Source organism: Coffea eugenioides, chromosome 5, assembly GCF_003713205.1.
Source record: "Coffea eugenioides isolate CCC68of chromosome 5, Ceug_1.0, whole genome shotgun sequence".
Classification (NCBI taxonomy): domain Eukaryota; kingdom Viridiplantae; phylum Streptophyta; class Magnoliopsida; order Gentianales; family Rubiaceae; genus Coffea; species Coffea eugenioides.
The window spans coordinates 46643299-46667735 of record NC_040039.1 but is presented as its reverse complement, the minus strand read 5'-3'; the positions used below and the strand labels follow the sequence as shown (position 1 = coordinate 46667735).

The 24437-nt window shown below is 36.4% G+C and overlaps 4 protein-coding genes and 1 pseudogene across 8 annotated transcripts; all 5 read right to left on the bottom strand.

Annotated features, from left to right (window-relative positions):
* Positions 1–117: 117 nt before the first annotated feature.
* LOC113770456 (peroxisomal (S)-2-hydroxy-acid oxidase) lies at positions 118–4392 on the bottom strand. 3 transcript variants are annotated; one of them, XM_027314911.1, is made up of 12 exons: positions 4286–4392; positions 3666–3844; positions 3423–3547; positions 2603–2649; positions 2261–2338; positions 2021–2145; positions 1805–1871; positions 1654–1716; positions 1193–1262; positions 995–1095; positions 757–861; positions 412–603 (listed from the first exon to the last, which is right to left on the bottom strand). In XM_027314911.1, the coding sequence occupies exons 2-12, from the start codon at positions 3803–3805 to the stop codon at positions 412–414; spliced, it is 1113 nt and encodes a 370-aa protein (XP_027170712.1). In that variant the 5' UTR covers positions 3806–3844; positions 4286–4392. The 3 variants fall into 3 exon arrangements, with proteins under 3 accessions (XP_027170714.1, XP_027170712.1, XP_027170713.1); XM_027314912.1 differs by having other exon boundaries at positions 3666–3848; positions 4286–4391; XM_027314913.1 differs by lacking the exon at positions 4286–4392 and having other exon boundaries at positions 118–603; positions 3666–3805.
* A 1625-nt stretch (positions 4393–6017) lies between these two features.
* Positions 6018–7166, bottom strand: LOC113770460 (probable glutathione S-transferase). The gene is made up of 2 exons (XM_027314920.1): positions 6803–7166; positions 6018–6575 (listed from the first exon to the last, which is right to left on the bottom strand). Exons 1-2 carry the CDS (start codon positions 7118–7120, stop codon positions 6231–6233), a joined length of 663 nt encoding a protein of 220 aa, XP_027170721.1. The 5' UTR covers positions 7121–7166; the 3' UTR covers positions 6018–6230.
* Positions 7167–8730: 1564 nt separating this feature from the next.
* LOC113770459 lies at positions 8731–14556 on the bottom strand (annotated as a pseudogene).
* A 2374-nt stretch (positions 14557–16930) lies between these two features.
* LOC113770458 (peroxisomal (S)-2-hydroxy-acid oxidase-like) lies at positions 16931–21016 on the bottom strand. Of its 3 annotated transcripts, none has more exons than XM_027314917.1 (12): positions 20913–21016; positions 20290–20468; positions 20046–20170; positions 19239–19285; positions 18904–18981; positions 18664–18788; positions 18448–18514; positions 18297–18359; positions 17857–17926; positions 17659–17759; positions 17421–17525; positions 17076–17267 (listed from the first exon to the last, which is right to left on the bottom strand). In XM_027314917.1, exons 2-12 carry the CDS (start codon positions 20427–20429, stop codon positions 17076–17078), a joined length of 1113 nt encoding a protein of 370 aa, XP_027170718.1. In that variant the 5' UTR covers positions 20430–20468; positions 20913–21016. The 3 variants fall into 3 exon arrangements, with proteins under 3 accessions (XP_027170720.1, XP_027170718.1, XP_027170719.1); XM_027314918.1 differs by having other exon boundaries at positions 20290–20472; positions 20913–21014; XM_027314919.1 differs by lacking the exon at positions 20913–21016 and having other exon boundaries at positions 16931–17267; positions 20290–20429.
* Positions 21017–21756: 740 nt separating this feature from the next.
* On the bottom strand, positions 21757–23096 carry LOC113770461 (probable glutathione S-transferase). The gene is made up of 2 exons (XM_027314921.1): positions 22575–23096; positions 21757–22315 (listed from the first exon to the last, which is right to left on the bottom strand). The coding sequence occupies exons 1-2, from the start codon at positions 22887–22889 to the stop codon at positions 21971–21973; spliced, it is 660 nt and encodes a 219-aa protein (XP_027170722.1). The 5' UTR covers positions 22890–23096; the 3' UTR covers positions 21757–21970.
* Between the last annotated feature and the right edge of the window lie 1341 nt (positions 23097–24437).

Sequence of the window (24437 nt, the reverse complement as noted above, 5' to 3'; positions counted from 1 at the left end):
ATGTTTTCATCAGTGATTCAATCAATGGGTTTCAACTTCCTGAGCTGGGAAAGAACATCTTCCTGAGCTCCTGATCTGCCATTTTCACAGTTTACCCCTACCATTTATCAACCAGTGTGGAAAGACAAACATTTATCTGATCAAGTAGAACTGCAGAAGATCAAAAACAGAAATTCTGCTCAGGGAACAATGGTAATAGTGTCAGAGAAAGAATGTACAAGACAGGCTCTTGTGAACATTTAGGGAAGTATGCCGTTCCATCATTACTCAAAAGCTTTGACATTATCATAATGTAGATTGTAGACTCATTTAAACATAAGTGAGTTTTCATGAAAAGGGATTCTCTTGAAAGCACAAATGCCATGGTTCAAATTGTAATGAAGCAGTTGCCTCTAATTTAGGCAGCTGCATTCAAAGCCTTGCTGGAGGAAGAAGGCGTGGAACATCCCAGTCGGTGACAATGTGGTTGCGAGTAATCTCCGAGAGTGACCGGCAGCCGCTCAACGCCATGGTTAGCTCAAATTCCTCACGCAGCATCTGAAGTACTTTTCTAACCCCAGCTTCTCCTTCTGCAGCCAAGGAGAAAAGCACAGGTCTTCCAATCTGTCCATTCAGAACATGACCACATGATCACTTGTTTTGCAGAAACATATGCAAATTACATTAGACCAATTCGTCCATATTTATGGACAGAATGAGATCATACCAACATCATGGAAGATTCTACTATAAATTTCGTTAATATGTTGAACTTACGAATATGCCAGAAGCTCCAAGGGCTAAGGCCTTGAAGACATCAGTGCCACGACGGACCCCTCCATCCAAGAACACTGGCACACGACCCTGTGCAGCTTTCACAACCTAAAGTTTTCACATCAGAGAACATGGTTACCAAATAATGATATGATAAAAAGTTTCCAATTAGCTTAATTTTGGTGTATTCATCGGGCGTTTAAATGTAAAGCAGATGATAAGCCAGGCAAGAGTTGGGCACCTCTTCCAAAGCCATAATAGTTGCAGGAACATAATCAAGTTGACGGGCACCATGATTGGATACAATGATGCCAGCTGCTCCATTCTGGACAGCTATTCTTGCTGCAAGAGTCATTTCCTCACTACATTAGTACATATCACCAAAAGCCTGACCACTAAAGAGGTGATTGTGAGGGCCTCCATTGTTCTGAGTTCTTACCATCTTCAGCAGTAAGGACACCCTTCACAAGGATGGGCATTGAAGTGATGGTCTGGAGCCACTTGACATCCTGTCAGTTTTGAGAAAGACATAGTTAATATTGATTTCTTTTTTCAGTTTTTCTAAAAAGTCCTTTTTTTTTTTGGTAATGTCACCTTAATCCTACTCATATAATGAGAATATAAAGAAATTGGAAACTCATAACGAATGGTATGCCATTTCATTTCTACTAGGTTCAGGATACTGACTCAAGTTTGATGACATCGCATTGGTTTACAAAAAGACACCAGAAAACATGAAAATTGTTTTTAGGTTTTTATGCTTTCAGAAACTAGTTCCACACAAATAGCTCTAACAGGCATGCCAAGATGCAAGCAGCCAAACTAGGGTGAGCATAGTGTTGAGTAATATCCATGACTTAGCAAAAGACCCATTCAGTTATGACAATGCAGCTACTGTACCTTCCAACTTAGAGTGCGATCAATTTGACCAGCAACATATGAAGCTAATCCAGAGTCATCTGCCTGCAAATAGGACAACAATTAAAACTTGTATAAGACCTCAAAAATTCAGACCAGTTACATATATGGACCAATTATGGTCGCAACTTACTTTGTCCATCTTGCCAAGGTCTAATCCCTCGAAGTTCTTCAATGTCAAAAATGGTGGCAAAGTAAATCTGTATCAGATTCAGTCAAATGCACTCTTCAGAGATAGTTTATTAACCTCTAGTACTTTAAGGTTAAAGTCTAACCCCTCAAATTGTGATGTAGCACAACCTAATTCAATAAGTCTAAGATCTATGATAATGTTGGAATTGAAACACACCGATTCTTGATATCTGCTTCTCTGCGTCCCAGTCTAGGTGTGTCAACAGTAAGGGCTATAGCCTTAAAACCTGCCCTTTCAGCTCTTCGCACAAGCTGAGCAACAACATTCCTGTCCCTGTAGACCTGCATAGCAGAGGTATGAAATTTGTCTATAGGTAACTGATGATGACAAGTCAAGAGCTGGAACAGCAACAGCAGTAACACAAAAAGATTGCAAGGATTGCAAATTCATGCTTACATAAAGTTGAAAAAACCGGATGCCTGGTCCTGTTGATGCAACCTCTTCAACACTGGAAGTAGCCCATGATGACAACGTCTGAAATCACCAACAGATCATACATTAATAATTCAGTGTATATTACAAGTCTTTGTACTTTAATCTCCAGGTTCCATTATTTTCCAGTGTGCTATATAAAGCCACACAATGTCAAAATCTTGCTACATTGTCATGTCAACTTTGATAGTTCTTGCCTTCTTGGAGAGTAGATACTGCCAAATAATGTGACCCTATGAATTTAAACATGATCTAAATCTTCTTTCAAAAGATTTGATATAAATTTGACAAGGATATATATTTAACCATAATTGTTCCTGCAGCTGATGCAGCTCTTGCAGTTGCATATTCACCTGCATAAAATTAGTCCATATCAGCTTCAAGAACTTCAAAAGCATGTTTGGTACAAAGAAGTGAGCTGCTTTACATCATGCAGAGACTAATAAATTAATCACATTTCCTTCATGGATTATCCTACTCATCTTTTCTTTTTCAATCACTTTAAAAATGTTCCCATTCCAATAAATAATCTTTCTTTTGTTTTGTCATAGAGAAATATAGAGGATCTTCCTGCTTCTTTAATTGTCATAGAGAAATATAGAACAAGTCAAAAAGTCTCCTTTTCCGTTTTTCCTTTTTTCTTTCCAAGGAGGTATGATATCAGCAAAATGTACTGCAGCTATATTTATCCAAAGGTAGAATACTTTGAGGAGTAAACTGTAAATGTACACTACATCAAATAAAAGGACATTGAGCAGGTTCTTGGTGCAATGGGTGCAACCAGGTAGTTAAGATCAGCCAAGTATTGCTTGCTAACAGAAAGTGAAGTTTGAAGACGTCCACGCAAGCTCAACTTCAAGTTTAGCAAGTCGAAACAAATTGATAACAGTATAGCTTTATGCATAACAATCCTAGTTGAACAATTTGGTAACATCAGTATTCCCAAATGGATATTTCCAGCAGACGTTACTATATCTTCCAGAAGGTCCTCTAATTCTGAACAGTATTAACACGAATATGAGCTAATCAATCATCAATCTTTGAAAACTGTCATTTCCTATGGTACTTATAGGGTATCAGCTGCTAAGAAAGAAAGTTGTTTTGTTAAAAGCTAGGAATCTGTTACCTTCAGGATGAGCCATTTTCTGCATGGCAGTTGGGGCAATCATGATGGGCATTGAAATCTTAAATCCCAAGATGGTGGTGGTCATGTCAATCCTGCTCACATCAATTAGAATCCGTGGCCTAAATCTGTATTGGTTTCAATTAAGCAGCATAGTTAGATGAAATCAGCAATCAATCTTAACAAATTGCTGAAGAGTTACTGAATCATTGTTTATTCTAGGCCTTGAAAATGGCATCAACTTACAAAATTCTTGAGAAAGCATTTCTATTCTCCGCCAGAGTCCATTCATCCTCTGCACCTGATGCATAGTAATCATATACCATCTTTGGCAACTTCTGCTTGGCAATTGCCTGATATTCCGTGACGTTGGTAATCTCCCCCATCTCTGCGGCAAACTCTCTAAGCTTCCCCTCCTAAAGATCCTACCTTGTTAAGAGAGACACAAAACTCAGATTACAGATTAATTACACTATCCTTTTTCAAAACCATATTTTCTTTATTATCCCCAAAACAAGAATATTCTCTAATTGTCCATATAAGGCAACAGTTAAGACACAAAAATTCCTTTTTCCGAAGCATCCAAAATCTGTTACGTAAAGGGCATATGCGTCACGGCATATGTATCAATACTCTGTAAAGACTCGAAGAAAGAAATCATTAAGGAAAGAGCAATAACCCCTGAATAAGAGCCTAAAAAATTAAGCAAGACCCCAACAAAATTGGAAGTACAGAAGCCCAAATAGTTATGCCATATAAGAATCATAGAATTGGAAGTTGCAACTGGATTGGTTGATCATGTGAGTCTGGCAAAGCAAAATAAGGTCAGTAGAAGCAAAGAGCAAAGTGAAAAGCAGGGGACAAACCTTAACTCTGCAAGACTAGTGAGAAGAGTGCATGCAGAGGGAAACCACAAGTAGAGAAGTGAGGATAAACTTAAAAGGAGAAAAAGGACAATGAACCAAGAAAAATAATGACAAGTTATGGAACAAAAAAAAGTGATAAAATAATAGCTGAGATGAAGACAAATGGGGTGATGGCCGATGGGTCATGAAGAGAGAGGCACAAATTTGAGGATGAGTATTTGGAGGTGAGCATTTTAAAACACATCCGATTAGAGGAAATGGTTGGCTCTATACCACATACATCTTGTGTGTTTCAGAGTGTTTTCTTCATTATCATCCCACACCAAAATTTCTGAAAATTTTCCTCCTACTGAAATAGTTCTTTAAATGCATGCTGAGTACATATATACTCATGTTTTACGTATTATTTTGATATAATGATGTGCCTTTATCTGGTCTAGTAGTAACTATTAATACATCACTATCTTCCTCTCCTTGTCTGTACATGGTGCAAATTTCTTGACTCAGAGAATGGATAACATACTAATGAAGAAGAGAATGGTGGTGAGGGTCCTGTTAGTCCTTGTCTCCTAAGGAACTATTCTTGGTACTTCAACTAGGTACTAATGCTTCTAGTTTCTACATTTGGGATTTCATTTTTCAGCTCATTCCCTTGAATATTACATGTGTTTGAACATAAACAATTGAAGCTTTAATCTAATGATCTAAGTTATTCATATATGTAACTACTTGGATTGAAAGCAGAATTAATGGAATTTTAGGTTGTATCAATTCTTGAATCCAAAATGATAAATTGACGCAGACATGCATAAAATTATCCTATGGTTAGTTTACACTGTTTGAGATTTCAAATACTCATGAAAGTGACTTAAAGATTAAAAATATTCAAAATATAAGGATAAGGAGATAAAATAATTATATAATTAGCTAACCAACAAAAAAAAAAAAAAATCACTTGATTTGAGGAATTCTTTGGCTCTGGATTTGAGCATTTAATAGAGGGGACAAATGTAACTCTGGATTTCTTTGAGTGCCAACCAAAATGCATATGGGCACAAACATATGTAGAAATCCTACATGAACAAGGCTCTGTGCAGACAATTACGCCAGCAATAGGCAAGTTTGTATGGCAGTTTCTTATGGGGTGCCTCTTTCTTTTCTTTTTTTTGTTGGGGGGGGGGGGGGGGGTGTAGAAAATTCTTAGGACATGTCATGTTTTGACAAAGCTTACATTGATTGTTAGAACTAATCTGTTTCTTGAAAATAATTAGTGCTACTAACTTGTTTCCTAGTATCTATTTATGTACATTATTGTCTACCATAACATTTGTGGTGGTGGTGACAACTTGTCAAAACTAAAAGAGTTTTTGTTTCACACGAAATAGTAGACCGTGGAAGTCAAGACTTGAAGATGTAAACCTATCTTGAATATAATAATAATGATAATAATAAATTTTCATATTGTGAATCACGGATACAAAGATTGTCAGGTTAGTCGTATTAAAATACAATTACCAGTTAAGAATGATTAATAATTTTATGAGTTACACTACTGTCTAGAATTACTAGTGCCCTTTAGTCGAATCCTTTAAAATTTTCTTTTTAATAAAACGAAGCAGAATACTCAATGGGACGAACAAAAATTATAAATCTCTTCACTATGTTTTTGTGATAGTATATGTATCTCAACCCTGCCAATTTGATGAAAGTTGAAAGCATGGTGCTGGGCAAATTATATTAAACATCGTCTGTATGTTTATTTGAATATAATAGTAACCATACAAGTTATCACAAACTGAATCTTCAAAACGAGCTAGGGTGGGGATCACTCTCATATCTTGAAGTAACATTTGTTCTTCTTAATCCTGCAAGCCTGCAAATTTTTTGTTTTTTTCATGAATGAAGATGGCAAAGAGATGCGCAGAGAAAATCACAAAGCTTCTGGTCACTCAACTCCAAGCTTCTTCCTTAGCTCCAACATGAAGTCATAAGTCTCATACTGATTACGCATAGTGGTGGATACACTTTCCCTCTGCAAGCACCTTTCACCCCATGCAACAAGTTTTGGGCACTCCTCATTCATGCTCAAGTTTCCAAACTTCTCCAGGGTATAAAACCGGCTGTAGAAGGGTATAAAGGCAATATCTGTGATGCCAAAAGTCTTTCCCCCAAAGTAAGGTTTGTCTCCAAGCTCTGCATCCAATATTTTGAGGCTGCTTATTAGTTCTTTCATGGCTGCTGCCTGGGTTTCACCCTTGGTTGTCAACACTGCTCTTCCAAGGGTATAAATCTGTATTACACAACCCATATACTCCGGGATAGTTAGATTATGCTCACAATAAAGTGATCAGAAAATTCATTATTCAAAAGCCATCATAGTCTCTGTAAATTTTCATAAAATCCTATGTGGAAGCATTAACGTAGGGGGCTGTTCAAGAAATTAAGCTGGCACGAAAATGGTTCGTTCTAATTTTACTAATAGGAGAACAGAATGGTGGTTCATTCAGTCGAAATTACCTTTTTGTCTACATAATCAGCCCAGAACTTTGAGTGAGCTCGGTCATGAGGATCAGTTGGCAGCAAAGGAGATTTGTCATTCCAGACTTCATCAATGTATTCAACAATGATGAGCGATTCACAAACTGGCTTCCCATTGTGAATTAGGACAGGGATCTGTTTATGCACCGGGTTCATTTCTAAGAGCAATGAACTCTTCTTATTCGGCAAATCTTCTTGTTTGGACACGAAGGCTACGCCCTTTTCTTTCAATGCAATTATTACCCTGTTAGCAGGAGGACTATATTCGTGGTCCAACACAATCACTTCATCAGCCATTTCTTGCGGGCTTTGCAAAAATTGAATCTTTTCTAGAAAAAACGAAAGGAAAGAAAAAGGGTTGGAGACTTGGAGTGGTTCGGTAAAACTACACAATTTTCGGGTGTTGTTTGATAGAAGGGACTCCCTTGCTGCAGAGTTGTATTTATAGGAAATTTGTCATAGTTTTCGTAACATCAAAGTTTCTTGCCGGGCACTTCAAGGACTTCCGACTGTTTGCCCTCATAATTTCAACAGAATTAGCAAGCGATGAGCTAATCAAGTATGATTTCTTTATTGTTTCTACTGTAGATTATATAAGCTTGCCTGGCTTTTTCTGCATTAGCTTGCAATAAGCTAAGAGTGATAAATTAAGTTGTGTTTGGATTGAGGGATTTGATGAAATCCTCTCAAATCCCTCTAATTGTTTAGATCATTTAGGAGTTATTTGGACTTGTGAATTACCAATTAATTTAATATATAAAGTGTATTTATATAATTGGTGAATTACAAACCGAAATACCTCTTATAATTTTTAAACAACTAAATCTTTCGTCAAATTCCTCAATCCCAACGAAGCCTTAGGTTTCTCCACGGTTTGTACTGTAGCCTTTTCTGATATAGCATCTCAAGTTCTTGACTTCTAATACATGTTAAGAAAATTCTCCACATTCATCTGAAAATTCATTCATATACAGTATAATTGGAGTTTTTGACTCATTTCTTCTTGACAGCATGAGTGAACAAAAAGTTCGCATACCAAATAAGACTTTCAGGCACAAAAATGAGAAGGATCGATTCAGGAGTGGGTAAATGATGAACAAGTAACATTGGTCGAGTGATGACGGATGGCAAGTGCATCATTTGAGTCGACTTCTCACTTTCAGTGAAGTCTGGCTCTACAAATCCCTTTTCCAGTAAAAGATCGAAAGCTTTTCCTTTCTCATCGAGACATCAATGGCCTCCACACTTTGATTCTTGCTTTACAAGAGCTACTACATTAACCTTGTAGCAAGATATTATTTAGATCATTTTTGGTGAAAATATTCAGTAAAATATCAAAAAATTTTCCTTTCCCATTAAGAGATCAATAACCTCCACAATTGGATTCTTGCTTTCAAAATAGCTATAAGAGCTATTAAATTAACCTTATGGGAACATTTTATTTAGCACCATAGGCTTTAAAATAAATGTTGATTATTGTGTAAGACACTACATGAAGAATTCACTCTAATTCTCATGAAAAATCTTACGCTACACGGTAGCGCGATTCTACATCAGCATCTTTAGCTTCTCTCAATTTTAAGAAATCAAAGAACTTTCGTACTGAGGGAGCCCAAAATCCCAAATTGGCTGGCTTCCCTCCGTGGTTAACACAGAGACTTGCGTATAAAGGGGAAAAATTTGTTATACAAATTTGCTCACAAAATAACTCACCCTCGTCCAGAAGGGGTGGACCAGAAATAGACTAGAATCACACTTAATCATTACAAAAACGAAAAAAGCAGAAAAAAAAAACACACACACACACACACACTTCGCCAAAGGTATATTGGCAGGAAGGCCCACAACAACAACAACATATATAGTACAACAACACTTCAAAACGGTAAAAGCAAGATCAGTGCAAATGTTAGAAAAAGTAGTAGTAATAATACTCAATTGCTGATCCAATCGTACACTCCGGCCACATTTTGATGGGAAAATTGTGATACATCCATAAAATGGGATTCTATGCTACACATACGATCAAAAAGGATATCATACAATATGAGCAACATTTGTGTCATTCTCTATCAAACACCTATTGCACCGCCTGCAAGAAGAAAATTTAAGGTGACATCCAGACTCGACTTTTGTATGCCTTATATTTTACAGGACGATCATCTACAATTGGTTCAATTGACCAGTTACCGACTTCGAAAAACATTAGAGATGTGATAAAGAGTATCTTCTGCCACCGATGAAATAGAAAATACTCATAATTAAATTCAGACTTGAGGATGCCATGGTAAATTTACTCCATCATTTTCAGCATCAGAGTATAAGGAGCCAACCTCATCATCTACAATTGCTAGAGGCTGCAAGCGGCCGAAACATATGTTCAAGTACAGCCCATACAAGGAAAGGAGATTAAAGGCAGAGCGACCAGGTAATCTCATTTCTTCTAATGAGAAGCATAGTAAATCTTGAGAATATAATTGTCTTTCTTGAATGCTTACCTTGCAAGACTGCTCACGCAATAGATGGTTGTTTCTCTTTGCTGAATAATACTAGATGTTCAATAAGCCTCCCCTTCAACGACTCGGGAATTTTTGAAATAAAAGCTGATTTGGCATCTTTTATCAACAGCCTCCTGTATGACATAAATGCAGACGAGATTCCATATGAGCTGTAAGTTACAAATAAGTACAAAGAAGAGAAGATACAAAATATCAAATGCATGTGAAGGTTGCATAATTAAATTCCACAGGCACAAAAATATTTGATTGATAAGTGGATAATCATGTAAAAAAGGAGTAATGACATCATAAATCACAACATCCAGGTAAACAAACTGATTCCACGGTTAACTTGTCTCACCTCCCATTTCAGTTAACAACCTCTAATGCAATAATATGGCAATCAGATTTGTGGCTCAAAAGGTTCCACAGTCCATGAGAGCTCTCCAATAGAATACAAGGACAACTGAAATCAGTATGCTGAATCCATTTGTTTGGACACAATAAAATCAGGAACACTCTACACTATTGGCAAATTCAGATCCTCATATTCTAGCAATTTTAATCAGTGTCTGAAAATTTTGGTCATCTATAAAGCATCAAATGTTCCACATCCAGGTTAACTAAAGAGAAGGAAGCATTAATTAAAGAATGAAATACATGAAAGCCAGAGGAAAAAACCTGAATTTCAACAACTCAAGAAACTTACTTCAATTGGTTGACATTTGATGCATCATATTCTGCTCGTCCCACACACAGCTTTTTCCGAGAACGCATAAAAGTGTAAACTTCTTCTGACCAACCACATGATGCCAGCACTGATGAAGTCTCTTTCTCAATGCTGAGAGAGAGAGAGAGAGAATCCTTAGATCAATGATCAATATGAAAGATAGCAAGTGTTTGCGACTTTATAGAAAGGTTGTTTGCGAAAGTAATGCATGGCCATGAATGCACTTTGCCAAAAAAGAAACTAAAATTTTTAGCATATGACATAAGTGCCTTACCAAGAAATATCAGTTATTAAATGTGCTTTACATTCAAGCAATATCTTCAAAGGCACTTCTTGACTTAAATACTTCTTGACTAAAAGCACCATCTCTCCAAACCCTTATCTATAATCAGGAAAAGCAATGAATATGGGATTTTCCTCTAGATATACCAGCAAAACCAACAACTCAATCATCATAATGGTCACCACATCATTCAAAAATAAAACCTTGCTGAGCCAGTAAAACGAACAAAGACAACATAAATGCACATACATTGAGATAAATGTGCAAGGCACAACTAAAAGTGCGCAAGAGGCAACCAATTTAGACCGTTGCGTAAGCAATTTGAGATCATATCAAAAATCAAAATCAGGCACCCAGACAGAAGCAAGCTCATATAAAGTCACTCCTTGAGATGATTATACTCGTGAAAAAAGTAGCATAAAACTCCGTTAGAGCATTCATACCCTAAAATAGTTGGTATATGCACTTTTATATAGCACATGGAAAACAGTTGGGCATTTAGTTAGCAGAACTTCCCCACACAATAATTTGCATAAAAAAATATATATTTAAAGGGCAGAAACAAAAAAAGATAACTGCATAAGCATATTAATTGTAGAAACATACATTTTCTTGAACTCCTCCACCTTGGCACAAGATTTCATTCCATAAAATTTCCCCATCACTCACATCATCCTCATTTAATAGTCCTGCAACTCGTCTATCATACATAAGTGCTGCCTCCAAAAGAATGCTAAAGTCTCCATCTGGAGTCCTGAAAATTACTTATATGGAATCAGAGATGCTATGCAGAATAACAACATTATAACAATTTGGCTATTCCTTAAGACAACAGCCGCCATCTATATTTGCTATAAACTCACATCATTTAGTTATGGCCCATTAACCACATAACTACCATTTCGTACTGCATTTCATGCGAAAGAATTGAAGAATGCATGAAAAAGCTTTTCAGATTATCATTGGTATCCTTCTTTCTGGTTTTGAAGCTCGCAAAAACAGCAGTGGTACTAATTTCTGTTGTTGGGAGATCACTAAACCAATCAATGTTTCTGTGTTGTGAACAGTTTGATCTCAAATCAAAAACACTCCTCAAATGGTTATCTGTCTCCAAAGAACTAAAGCCATAACTTTACCTTAAAAAGTTTCATAAGCTCCCAAGATACTGTGGAGTGGGATAGTCATCTACAATTTAGTAATTAGGTGCTTAGTTGATCTACTGAATGAAGACACATCAACAGCTTACCAACTTGTGCTGCTTACAATGATGGCAGGTCTGTTCTGCTTCATAATTATATTTGTGCCAGTATGAATTGTAAATAAGGTAGAATTGGGATCACTTTCACCTGTTCCAGTCATTCCTGCAGTTTTAAGAGAAAACCATGATTGGCATCAACTAATTCAACATCAAATAAAGATCAACTGCATAACAAATTGTGTTACTACTACCATAGCTTATGCAGTCTTGAAGTCCAAAGGGTTGACTGAGACTTTCGCTGATCCTACAAAACAACTACAATCCACAGTCAATTTTTAAAATTCTCAAAGTCAATACATGTTGCTGAACAATCCGATTGGAAAAAAAAAGTACCTCATGCTTCTCCTCAATGGAAGCAGGTCGGAAAAATTCAGGAGGTTGATCATAAAGCACAGTTGCTCTGAGATATAAAAACACAAAAATGATAAGGAATACTTGCTGGAGCTAAACCATAAGATGACCAATCAGAGCCAAATGTGAAGAAGAGAATTCATACTCTTACTTAATCCCCTAGTTCTGATCCAATTCATGTTGCATTGCCTTTGTCACACAAAAGGCACCACTTGCCATCCTCCCATAATGCTTCTCAATCCTAGATATGCTTTGACTTTATGAATCATTAATTAAGAAAAGGTCCAATTCTACACTTAAATGGAAAAGGTTTGTCTTATACCAACGATATATTGTCACAAAACTGCTGCCCCTCCCAAGAGTCAGTGAAAGTAGTGTGTAACCAAAATTATGCCAGTCTAATACAAAAGCAGAATGTCTCAGGCAGCTGGCCCATTTAACAGCTACTAAAGTAGGAACTGATGGAGGATTCTGCAATAATACAAACCATAATGTTGAATTGTGAATGGAGGTAGACAACAAAATTTGTGAAAAGGATGAATACTTCAGATAGCAGCATCTTAATAAGAAAGCTAGAGCTCATATTTTTAGAATAAACTTTGGTCCAATCTCATGCACATGAAAGGCATTGCTTGCTAAGGCCATACACGTTTAGAAGTAAAGACATCTGATCCATTAAAAGCAAAATCTTCTGCTCCACTATTTGGTAATACACCACCATAAAAGAGATAATCTCTTAACTATTTTTTCTCATAGGGAAATTTGCCAATTTGGTGCCTCACATTTTCATAAAGAACTTTTTTAGTCCCTCACAATTAAAATTATCCAAAATAGTCCTTCAGATATAAAAAAAAAAGTTTGCATGTTTGCTCCCAAAGCTCATTTTCGCTCATTTCTCCAGCCAAAAAATGGACGCCTCCCTCACTTGCACATAATTTCAAGCACAAGCCATCCTCACTGAGGCGAACAGATGAGGCAGGCATGTGGTTTTTGGCTGAAGAAGTGAACGAAAATGAGCTTTGGGACCAAATAGGCAGACTTTTTTATTTTTTCCAATATCTGAGGGACTCTTTTGGCTGATTTTAAATGTGAAGGACTAAAAAAGTTTTTTTTTCTGAAATAGAGACCAAATTGGCAAATTTCCCTTTCTCATATCTTCCATATTGCAGCAGGTAAGTGTTCTTTCAACACACAGCCATGATATATCTACAAAACCAAGGTAGGCAAGCTGCATACACATATTTCATACGGGTAAACCCCAGGTTTTTAGGCACTTAGGATGTCATCAAGTCCATGACATTATCAAGTGTCACTTCTTGGAACTCAATTCCATATCCTTACACCAGAAACCATTTCAAGATTCTAATTTAAGCTCTTCCCTAAAACCTTCCAGTGCCAGAATACAAAGAGGAATATTGCAGGGGCAGACCTGCATTCCTTGAGGCTAATACACTGCAAGTTGAACAACGGTCTTTTTTTCTTTCAGAAAAAAACAACCAACAAGTAGACCAAGATTACAATTGCTAAGCAAAAAAATCAATCTTTCCTTTAGAAAACAGAATTCTTGTTGCATCAAAATATAAAAGAGTACATAGTTTTCTGGTATACCAATCAGAGGCTCAAAGCAAAGACTTAATCCACATCCTCACCATGTACAAACAACTTACTAGCCAAATAAGAGAAATAAAACCACTCATAATAGAGAAAGAGACCTCAGTGGCAATTTAAGTGAAAAATTCAAACTCACCTGCACCAAGAAAACATCAGGCGCGGGTATTTTAAAACAAAGGTAGTAAAGAAGCACAAGAAACTGAACTAATGGCTTGAGCATAAGCATGAAGGACCGAAGTATCTTAGGTAAACTTTGAGGTACAGATGGCCACTGTGTCTGCAGATTAAAAGCACATAATAAACGTAAATTACCATACACCATCTAAAAAACTGTAAATACACAGCTCAAAATGTTTTGAAATATCTATCTCATAGTAGTACCATTCTGTGAAGATGTATGGATTGGTGCTGTAACAAGGCAGCGTGGGGCTCTGAACCTAGCCAGAATCAAAGCACAGAATAAAGCAACAAGCAAGAATCTTTGTAAATGCTAAAATTGCTGGCAACTTGAAAATATAACAACCCAATTGATAATTGATTGCTTGATGAAAGAAACATATATTTACCTCCATAGGCAACAATATCTACATCTAAGCCAGCCTGAACCGAAGAATGGGAATTGATATAACAAGAGTCAGAAGAAAAAGGCTAAAATGCAGTTTGCAAGTGATACTAAACATCATCAAATACTGAACGAAAATAAAAAATATATATTTCATATAGTTTAAATGAAGTGTGTAACTGTTTGTGTGTAGAATTATAGATAGACCTGGCAAGCTAGGGAGAGGGCGTGATACTGCATGCGAGGACTGCGGCCGATGTCGCCGAGGACAACCACAGCTGCTCGACCTCTCCTTCCGATCTTCGTTTCGTTTTTATCTAGTAGTGAAATTTGATCAGATCGTAAAACTAATAGGAATCACCAGTAATGAAATAACAATACAAACCTGACATTTCTTATACTTGCTTTACAGGACAAAGGTGCGCATTTTCGATTTTCCAATTGCTTCCGGCGGTTGGGTAAGGGTGGAGGTGGCAGCGGACGGGCGGGAAGAGGTCGGAGACTGGATCGTGAAAACCGGGAAAATGAAAATCAACGTCGGCGTTTTGACCCTTTGTTTAGTACGGTATGGTTGTGTAATTCGATTAGAAATAAAAAAGTTTAAAGTAATTTCGACTTTTTGAAAAAAAAAAGGTAATTCCATTAAATAAATTTCTTTTTGGATAATTCGTATACATAATTTTAATTTTGTTTAGTATGCAAAAATCCATATATATATGCAATTACTTTGGAATCTTTAAAAAAGTTTATAGCAAGTTGTATATTAATGGGTTTGACCAATGAGTGCTGCGGCACACTCTTTAAAACAGTTTTAAGTGTTAGTAATTTTTTTTCTTTAAAAGTCAAATTAATTTGGAAAAGGCATCTAATACAAGAGTAATAAATTTAAGTGCGTATTCTTTTGGTAAAATTTGCGTGTTTTGATGAGTGCCCCTCGTTAGAAAAATTCTTGTACTACTTCATCTATCCTACTTTAGTAATTTTTTTTCATAAAATTTAAGAAAAAATAGTTAACTTTATTATTAGAGTGGATAAAAGGAGCACAAAATTGTTGATACCAATTTTTTTTATATAAGAAATTCGGAACCAACGATTCTCAAAAAGGCCTCATTAATTGATGGAACCGATTGAAATAGTTTTTTTTTTTTTTGGGTAATTTCAATAAGGTGTTGTTTTACAAATGTCATAGAAAAAAAGTCAAGACTTGAATTGTGGAACTATTTATGAATTAATTACTCTTGAAAATATCATTAAACTCCTAATCTAATCAAGGGTGAAAGTAGAAAAATGAAAAAGTAATGAGCGACAAAGAATAGGACTTATATCAGAGATAGTGAACCTAACAAAATAATCAATCTTAGGAAAATTGTACGGTCTCTCCTTACATTATTACTTTCAAGTTTGTTTCCTCAATATGATTCCCTGATTCTTTAATTTGAAGTTGGTTTCTCCCATCGAGAATGCTAAGAAATTATACCATGAATGTTTTACTTGCATGTTTTCATCAGTGATTCAATCAATGGGTTTCAACTTCATGAGCTGGGAAAGAACATCTTCCTGAGCTCCTGATCTATCATTTTCACAGTTTACCCCTACCATATTTATCAACCAGTGTTGAAAGACAAACATTTATCTGATCAAGTAGAAGATCAAAAACAGAAATTCTGCTCAGGGAACAATGGTAATAGTGTCAGGGAAAGAATGTGCAAGACAGGCTCTTGTGGCCATTTAGGGAAGTATGCCAGTCCATCATTACTCAAAAGTAGAGCAGGTAAAATGGGCGGAATTTGCTTGGGTTCGAAATGGAATCGAATCATATGGATTTTGGTCTAACCTTACCCATATATGTTTTGGGACTAATTTGGGCGGGATCACTTTGGAATGTGTTTAGATTGATCCCGCCCAATACCCAAATTTATTTTCTATATTTTTTTCTTTTAATTCTTTTTTATTTTTTATATAACTTTAATATTTTATTTGTTAAATTTCTTTTTATCTTATTGTGAATTTATATTTTCCTGAATTCATTTACATTCTAGAACTATCAATAGTTACTTTTAAAAGACATAACATTTTGGTAAGAATGAACATATCTTCTCCCTGGATTAAACCAAAAATTGGATTAACAAATAAAGGAAAATATAGATATATAGCCATATTCCAACCTTATCCATAATATTGTCTAACACAAGAACTAGAAACAAGATTTTTTAATACCAAATTCATTCTTATTGACATTCTTAAAATTTCCAAAATTTGATACAAAAGAAATTCACATTAAATGCTGAATAAAACTAGCATAGAAACGAAAAAGCTGATTAAAAATTGATAACACGGTTGCATATAGAAATCTATGTAGATAGTTCAACAATTAGCATAAAATCAACATAAAGGGTGCCAGCAATTGTTAGTAAAGTATTGATTCTTGTAGACACCAAAATTTTATCAATTCATTTTATTTTTATTGTTATCTTTATTTTTTTAAAGTTGTTTAAATGAAATCATTTTTACTTAATTGGTTTTCTTTTGTAGGAAAGTGAAGAAAGGAAAAGAAAGAAAATGGAAGTGCAAAAAAATCAGATTTTTGCAAAAAAAAAAAAATATCAAAGATGAATTTTTGGATAAATGAAATTTTTTGGGAAGATATTTGGTCCAATGGGTACCCAAGTATTTCCCAACATTTCCCATCAAATAATGGGTACAATTGGGATGCATCCCATTTTAAATCCAATATCAAATTATAATACCCATCCCGCCTAAAGTCCTTTTGGGCATGGGTAACCCATTGGGACTTGGGACAAATTGCCACCTCTACTCAAAAGCTTTGACATTATCATAATGTAGATTGTAGACTCATTTAAACATAAGTGAGTTTTCATGAAAAGGGATTCTCTTGAAAGCACAAATGCCATGGTTCAAATTGTAATGAAGCAGTTGCCTCTAATTTAGGCAGCTGCATTCAAAGCCTTGCTGGAGGAAGAAGGCGTGGAACATCCCAGTCGGTGACAATGTGGTTGCGAGTAATCTCCGAGAGTGACCGGCAGCCGCTCAACGCCATGGTTAGCTCAAATTCCTCACGCAGCATCTGAAGTACTTTTCTAACTCCAGCTTCTCCTTCTGCAGCCAAGGAGAAAACCACAGGTCTTCCAATCTGTCCATTCAGAACATGACCACATGATCACTTGTTTTGCAGAAACATATGCAAATTACATTAGACCAATTCGTCCATATTTATGGACAGAATGAGATCATACCAACATCATGGAAGATTCTACTATAAATTTCGTTAATATGTTGAACTTACGAATATGCCAGAAGCTCCAAGGGCTAAGGCCTTGAAGACATCAGTGCCACGACGGACCCCTCCATCCAAGAACACTGGCACACGACCCTGTGCAGCTTTCACAACCTAAAGTTTTCACATCAGAGAACATGGTTACCAAATAATGATATGATAAAAAGTTTCCGATTAGCTTAATTTTGGTGTATTCATCGGGCGTTTAAATGTAAAGCAGATGATAAGCCAGGCAAGAGTTGGGCACCTCTTCCAAAGCCATAATAGTTGCAGGAACATAATCAAGTTGACGGGCACCATGATTGGATACAATGATGCCAGCTGCTCCATTCTGGACAGCTATTCTTGCTGCAAGAGTCATTTCCTCATTACATTAGTACATATCATCAAAAGCCTGACCACTAAAGAGGTGATTGTGAGGGCCTCCATTGTTCTGAGTTCTTACCATCTTCAGCAGTAAGGACACCCTTCACAAGGATGGGCATTGAAGTGATGGTCTGGAGCCACTTGAAATCCTGTCAGTTTTGAGAAAGACATAGTTAATATTGATTTCTTTAAGAACAAGGTAAACTTCTAGCTATGCTCTTTCAGTTTTTCTAAAAGTCCTTTTTTTTTTGGTAATGTCACCTTAATCCTACTCAAATAATGAGAATATAAAGAAATTGGAAACTCATAACGAATGGTATGCCATTTCTACTAGGTTCAGGATACTGACTCAAGTTTCATGAAAATTGTTTTTAGGTTTTTATACTTTCAGAAACTAGTTCCACACAAATAGCTCCAACGGGAATGCCAAGATGCAAGCAGCCAAACTAGGGTGAGCATAGTGTTGAGTCCATGACTTAGCAAACGATCCATTCAGTTATGACAATGCAGCTACTGTACCTTCCAAGTTAGAGTGCGATCAGTTTGACCAGCAGCATATGAAATTAATCCAGAGTCATCTGCCTGCAAATAGGACAACAATTAAAACTTGTATAAGACCTCAAAAATTCAGACCAGTTACATATATGGACCAGTTATTGTTGCAACTTACTTTGTCCATCTTGCCAAGGTCTAATCCCTCGAAGTTCTTCAATGTCAAAAATGGTGGCAAAGTAAATCTGTATCAGATTCAGTCAAATGCACTCTTCGGAGATAGTTTATTAACCTCTAGTACTTTAAGGTTAAAGTCTAACCCCTCAAATTGTGATGTAGCACAACCTAATTCAATAAGTCTAAGATCTATGATAATGTTGGAATTCAAACACACCGATTCTTGATATCTGCTTCTCTGCGTCCCCCTCTAGGTAGGTCAACAGTAAGGGCTATAGCCTTAAAACCTGCCCTTTCAGCTCTTCGCACAAACTGAGCAACAATATTCCTGTCCCTGAAGACCTGCATAGCAGAGGTATGAAATTTGTCTATAGGTAACTGATGACGACAAGTCAAGAGCTGGAAGAGCAACAGCAGTAACACAAAAAGATTGCAAGGATTGCAAATTCATGCTTACATAAATTTGAAAAAACCGGATGCCTGGTCCTGTTGATGCAACCTCTTCAACACTGGAAGTAGCCCATGATGACAACGTCTGAAATCACCAACAGATCATACATTAATAATTCAGTGTATATTACAAGTCTTTGTAGTATAATCTCCAGGTTCCATTATTTTCCAGTGTGCTATATAAAGCCACACAATGTAAAAATCTTGCTACATTGTCATGTCAACTTTTGATAGTTCTTGCCTTCTTGGAGAGTAGATACTGCCAAATAATGTGACTCTAAACATGATCAAATTCTTCTTTCAAAAGATTCGATATAAATTTGACAAGGATATATATTTAACCATAATTGTTCCTGCAGCTGATGCAGCTCTTGCAGTTGCATATTCACCTGCATAAAATTAGTCCATATCAGCTTCAAGAACTTCAAAAGCATGTTTGGTACAAAGAAGTGAGCTGCTTTACATCATGCAGAGACTAATAAATTAATCACATTTCCTTCATGCATTATCCTACTCATCTTTTCTTTTTCAATCACTTTAAAAATGTTCCCATTCCAATAAATAATCTTTCTTTTGTTTTGTCATAGAGAAATATAGAGGATTTTCCTGCTTCTTTAATTGTCATAGAGAAATATAAAACAAGTCAAAAAGTCTCCTTTTCCGTTTTTCCCTTTTTCTTTCCAAGGAGGTATGATATCAGCAAAATGTACTGCAACTACATTTATCCAAAAGTAGAATACTTTGAGGAGCAAACTACATCAAATAAAAGGACATTGAGCAAGGTTCTTGGTGCAATGGGTGCAACCAGGTAGCTAAGATCAGCCAAGTATTGCTTGCTAACAGAAATTGAAGTTTGAAGACGTCACGCAAGCTCAACTTCAAGTTAAGCAAGTCGAAACAAATTGATAACAGTATGGCTTTATGCATAACAATCCTAGTTGAACAATTTGGTAACATCAGGATTCCCAAATGGATATTTCCAGGAGACGTGACTATATCTTCCAGGAGGTTCTCTAATTCTGAACAGTATTAACACGAATATGAGTTAATCAATCATCAATCTTTGAAGACGGTCATTTCCTATGGTACTTATAGGGTATCAACTACTAAGAAAGAAAGTTGTTTAGTTAAAAGCTAGGAATCTGTTACCTTCAGGATGAGCCATTTTGTGCATGGCAGTTGGGGCAATCATGATGGGCATTGAAATCTTAAATCCCAAGATGGTGGTGGTCATGTCAATCCTGCTCACATCAATTAGAATCCGTGGCCTAAATCTGTATTGGTTTCAATTAAGCTGCATAGTTAGATGAAATCAGCAATCAATCTTAACAAATTGCTGAAGAGTTACTGAACCATTGTTTATTCTAGGCCTTGAAAATAGGCATCAACTTACAAAATTCTGGAGAAAGCGTTTCTATTCTCCGCCAGAGTCCATTCATCCTCTGCACCTGATGCATAGTAATCGTATACCATCTTTGGCAACTTCTGCTTGGCAATTGCCTGATATTCCGTGACGTTGGTAATCTCCCCCATCTCTGCGGCAAACTCTCTAAGCTTCCCCTCCTAAAGATCCTACCTTGTTAAGAGAGACACAAAACTCAGATTACAGATTAATTACACGATCCTTTTTCAAAACCACATATTTTCTTTATTATCCCCAAAACAAGAATATTCTCTAATTGTCCATATAAGGCAACAGTTAAGACACAAAAATTCCTTTTTCCGAAGCATCCAAAATCTGTTACGTAAGGGGGCATATGCATCACGGCATATGTATCAATACTCTGTAAAGACTCGAAGAAAGAAATCATTAAGGAAAGAGCAATAACCCCTGAATAAGAGCCTAAAAAATTAAGCAAGAACCCAACAAAATTGGAAGTACAGAAGCCCAAATAGTTATGCAATATAAGAATCATAGAATTGGAAGTTGCAACTGGATTGGTTGATCATGTGAGTCTGGCAAAGCAAAATAAGGTCAGTAGTAGCAAAGAGCAAAGTGAAAAGCAGGGGACAAACCTTAACTCTGCAAGACTAGTGAGAAGAGTGCATGCAGAGGGAAACCGCAAGTAGAGAAGTGAAGATAAACTTGAAAGGAGAAAAAGGACAATGAACCAAGAAAAATAATGACGAGTTATGGAACAAAACAAGGTGATAAAATAATAGCTGAGATGAAGACAAATGGGGGTGATGGTCATGAAGACAGAGGCACAAATTTGAGGTGAGCATTTTAAACCACATCCGATTAGAGGGGCAAATGGTTGGCTCTATACCACATATTTTAGGTTCTATCAATTCTTGAATCCAAAATGATAAATGGACGCAGACATGCATAAAATTATCCTATGGTTAGTTTACACTGTTTGAGATTTCAAATACTCATGAAAGTGACTTAAAGACTAAAGAGTTGCCTGCTTTTAGTATTAGTTCTGGGATTAGGTTTATTTCATTCGACAAAAGTCAATTACTTTGAGTCGAAAAAAAATGAAAGTGACTTAAAAGACTAAAAATATTCAAAATATAAGGATAAGGAGATAAAATAATTATATAATTAGCCAACAAAAAAAAAAATCACTTGACTTGAGGAATTCTTTGGCTCTGGATTTGAGCATTTAATAGAGGGGACAAATGTAACTCTGGATTTCTTCTAGGCATGAGTGCCAACCAAAATGCATATGGGCACAAACATATATAGAAATCCTACATGAATAAGGCTCTGTGCAGACAATATAATAATAAAACGAAGCAGAATACTCAATGGGACGAACAAAAATTATAAATCTCTTCACTATGTTTTTTGTGATAGTATATGTATCTCAACCCTGCCAATTTGATGAAAGTTGAAAGCATGGTGCTGGGCAAATTATATTAAACATCGTCTGTGTGTTTATTTGAATATAATAGTAACCATACAAGTTATCACAAACTGAATCTTCAAAACTAGCTAGGGTGGGGATCACTCTCATATCTTGAAGTAACATTTGTTCTTCTTAATCCTGCAAGCCTGCAATTTATATTTTTTTTTCATTGAATGAAGATGGAAAAGAGATGCGCAGAGAAAATCACAAAGCTTCTGGTCACTCAACTCCAAGCTTCTTCCTTAGCTCCAAAATGAAGTCATAAGTCTCATACTGATTATGCAGAGTTGTGGACACACTCTCCCTCTGCATGCACCTTTCACCCCATGCAACAAGTTTTGGGCACTCCTCATTCATCTTCAGGTTTCCAAACTTCTCCAATGTATAAAACCAGCTGTAATAGGGAATAAGGGCAATATCTGTGATGCCAAAAGTCTTTCCCCCAAAGTAAGGTTTGTCTCCAAGCTCTGCTTCCAATATTTTCAGGCTGCTTATGAGATCTTTCTTTGCTGCTGCATGGGTTTCACCCTTGGCTGTCCACACTGCTCTTCCAAGGGTATAAATCTGTATTACACGACACATGTATTCCGGGATAGTTAGAATATGCTCACAATAAAGTGATCAGAAAATTTATTGTTCACCCACCTCCATGTAAAATCGCATTATAATCTAGGGTGGTCGTTCAAGAAATTAAGCTGGCACTAATATAATTCGTTCTGGTATTACATACAAGGGACCGCACTTTATTTAGTTAACCATATGAACAGTAGTGATATATGGACACACTAAAAATTGAGATGATGATTTGGACAGTTGCTCTCACCTTTTTGTCTATATAATCAGCCCAGAACTTTGAGTGAGCTCGGTCATGAGGATCAGTTGGCAGCAAAGGAGATTTTTCATTCCAGACTTCATCAATGTATCCAACAATGATGAGGGATTCACAAATTGGCTTCCCGTTGTGAATTAGGACAGGGATCTGTTTATGCACCGGGTTCATTTCTAAGAGCAATGAACTCTTATTCGAAAAATCTTCTTGTTTGGACTCGAAGGCTATGCCCTTTTCTTTCAATGCAATTCTGACCCTGACAGCAGGAGGACTATATGCATGGTCCAACAGAATCACTTCATCAGCCATTCTTACAAGCTTTGCCAAACCCAGAGAAAGAGAAGGAAAGGGAAAGGGTTGGAGACTAGGAGTGGTTCTGTGAAACTATGCGAAATCAGTTTTTTTTTTTGATAGAAAAGAGACAGTTTAGAGTTGTATTTATAGTAAAGTCGTGATGGTCTTCCCAAAATCAATCCATAATTAAATTGATCATACAGGGGAAGTTTCTTGCTAGGAACTTCAAGGACCTCTGGCCTCACTATTTCTATCAGCATTAGCTATGCGATGAGCTAAGGCCTAAGACTGATTCAGTAGTATGACTTTTTTCTCTGGTTTCTACATATAATATAAGCTCGCTTCTCTTCTTCTGCATTACGTATGCGATGAGCTAAGAGTACGTTTACTTGATTGTTTCAGCTGTAGCCGATCCTTTTCTGAGGCAGCATCAAAAGTTCTTGACTTTTACATCTTTAAGAAATGACAGAATCTTTTTCTTTCCTCCACTAAAATCTTCGTCACCTGAAAATTCATTCATTTACAGTCTAATGGCGGTTTTTGACTCATTTCTTATTGACAGCAAAATTAAACAAAAGCTAGCATACCAAATAAGACTTTCTAAAACAAAAAAAAAAAAAAAAAAAAAAAACACTAGACGATGATTTCACTTCTCTGATTCTCTCCAAAATCTCATGGTAAACGGTTGCACAACAGTGGCGGACCGCCTCAACTTTGAAGAATTTTCAAAATTGGCTTAAAAGAATTGTCAATTTTCAATACTGTCCTATAATTGCACCCACCTAAAATTGCTGAAATGAAGCCAAGTACTAGTTGAAAATTTAGGAAACTTTTGGTGCATAGAAATAAACATAATTTTGTTGTCTACTGTGTAAAAAAAAATTGTCTAAAGATTTCCAATTGTGTATGCTTCTTCTTCACAGAATTTCTTCCACAAACCGTAGTCATAATTATTCTTTTATACCTGCCTAAATAGAAGTTTATTTAGGAACTAAATTAACGTTTAGAGTTATACAAGAGGACTTTTTTTTTTGTCGTAAAGGCACATGTCTAGTCTACCCTTACTCCTAGGAGGCGGGGGAGGAGGCAATCTATTCTATAGAAAGGTTCAACTAAGCCGGAGGAACCTTGATGGGAGGCAAGATTTGAACTTTTGATCTCCCACTCCATAATTAATTAATGTGATGGCCAATTCGTCTGGAGGGAGTTGGTTATACAAGAGGACATCTACTATCTATACATTTTTTGATAAAATTTATCCCGAGGTTTATTACGAACCAAATTAATGTTTAAAGTTATACAAGGAGCCATCCACTATCTATACTGCACAAAAATGTTGTTTGACATCTTTGTCCAACACATACCATGAGGGTCCTACAGTAAGGGTGGCAATCAAGTTGGGTTCGGGTTGGCGGTCGGATTGAGGCCCAAGTATAACAAAAAACCCGCTGATCCGAACCTGACCCGCCAACCCGAAACGGGTCAGGATACCTGACACGAACCCGAAAATTTCGGGTTGGCGGGTTGGCAGGGTCGACCCGAAATGACCCGAAACTTAATTTT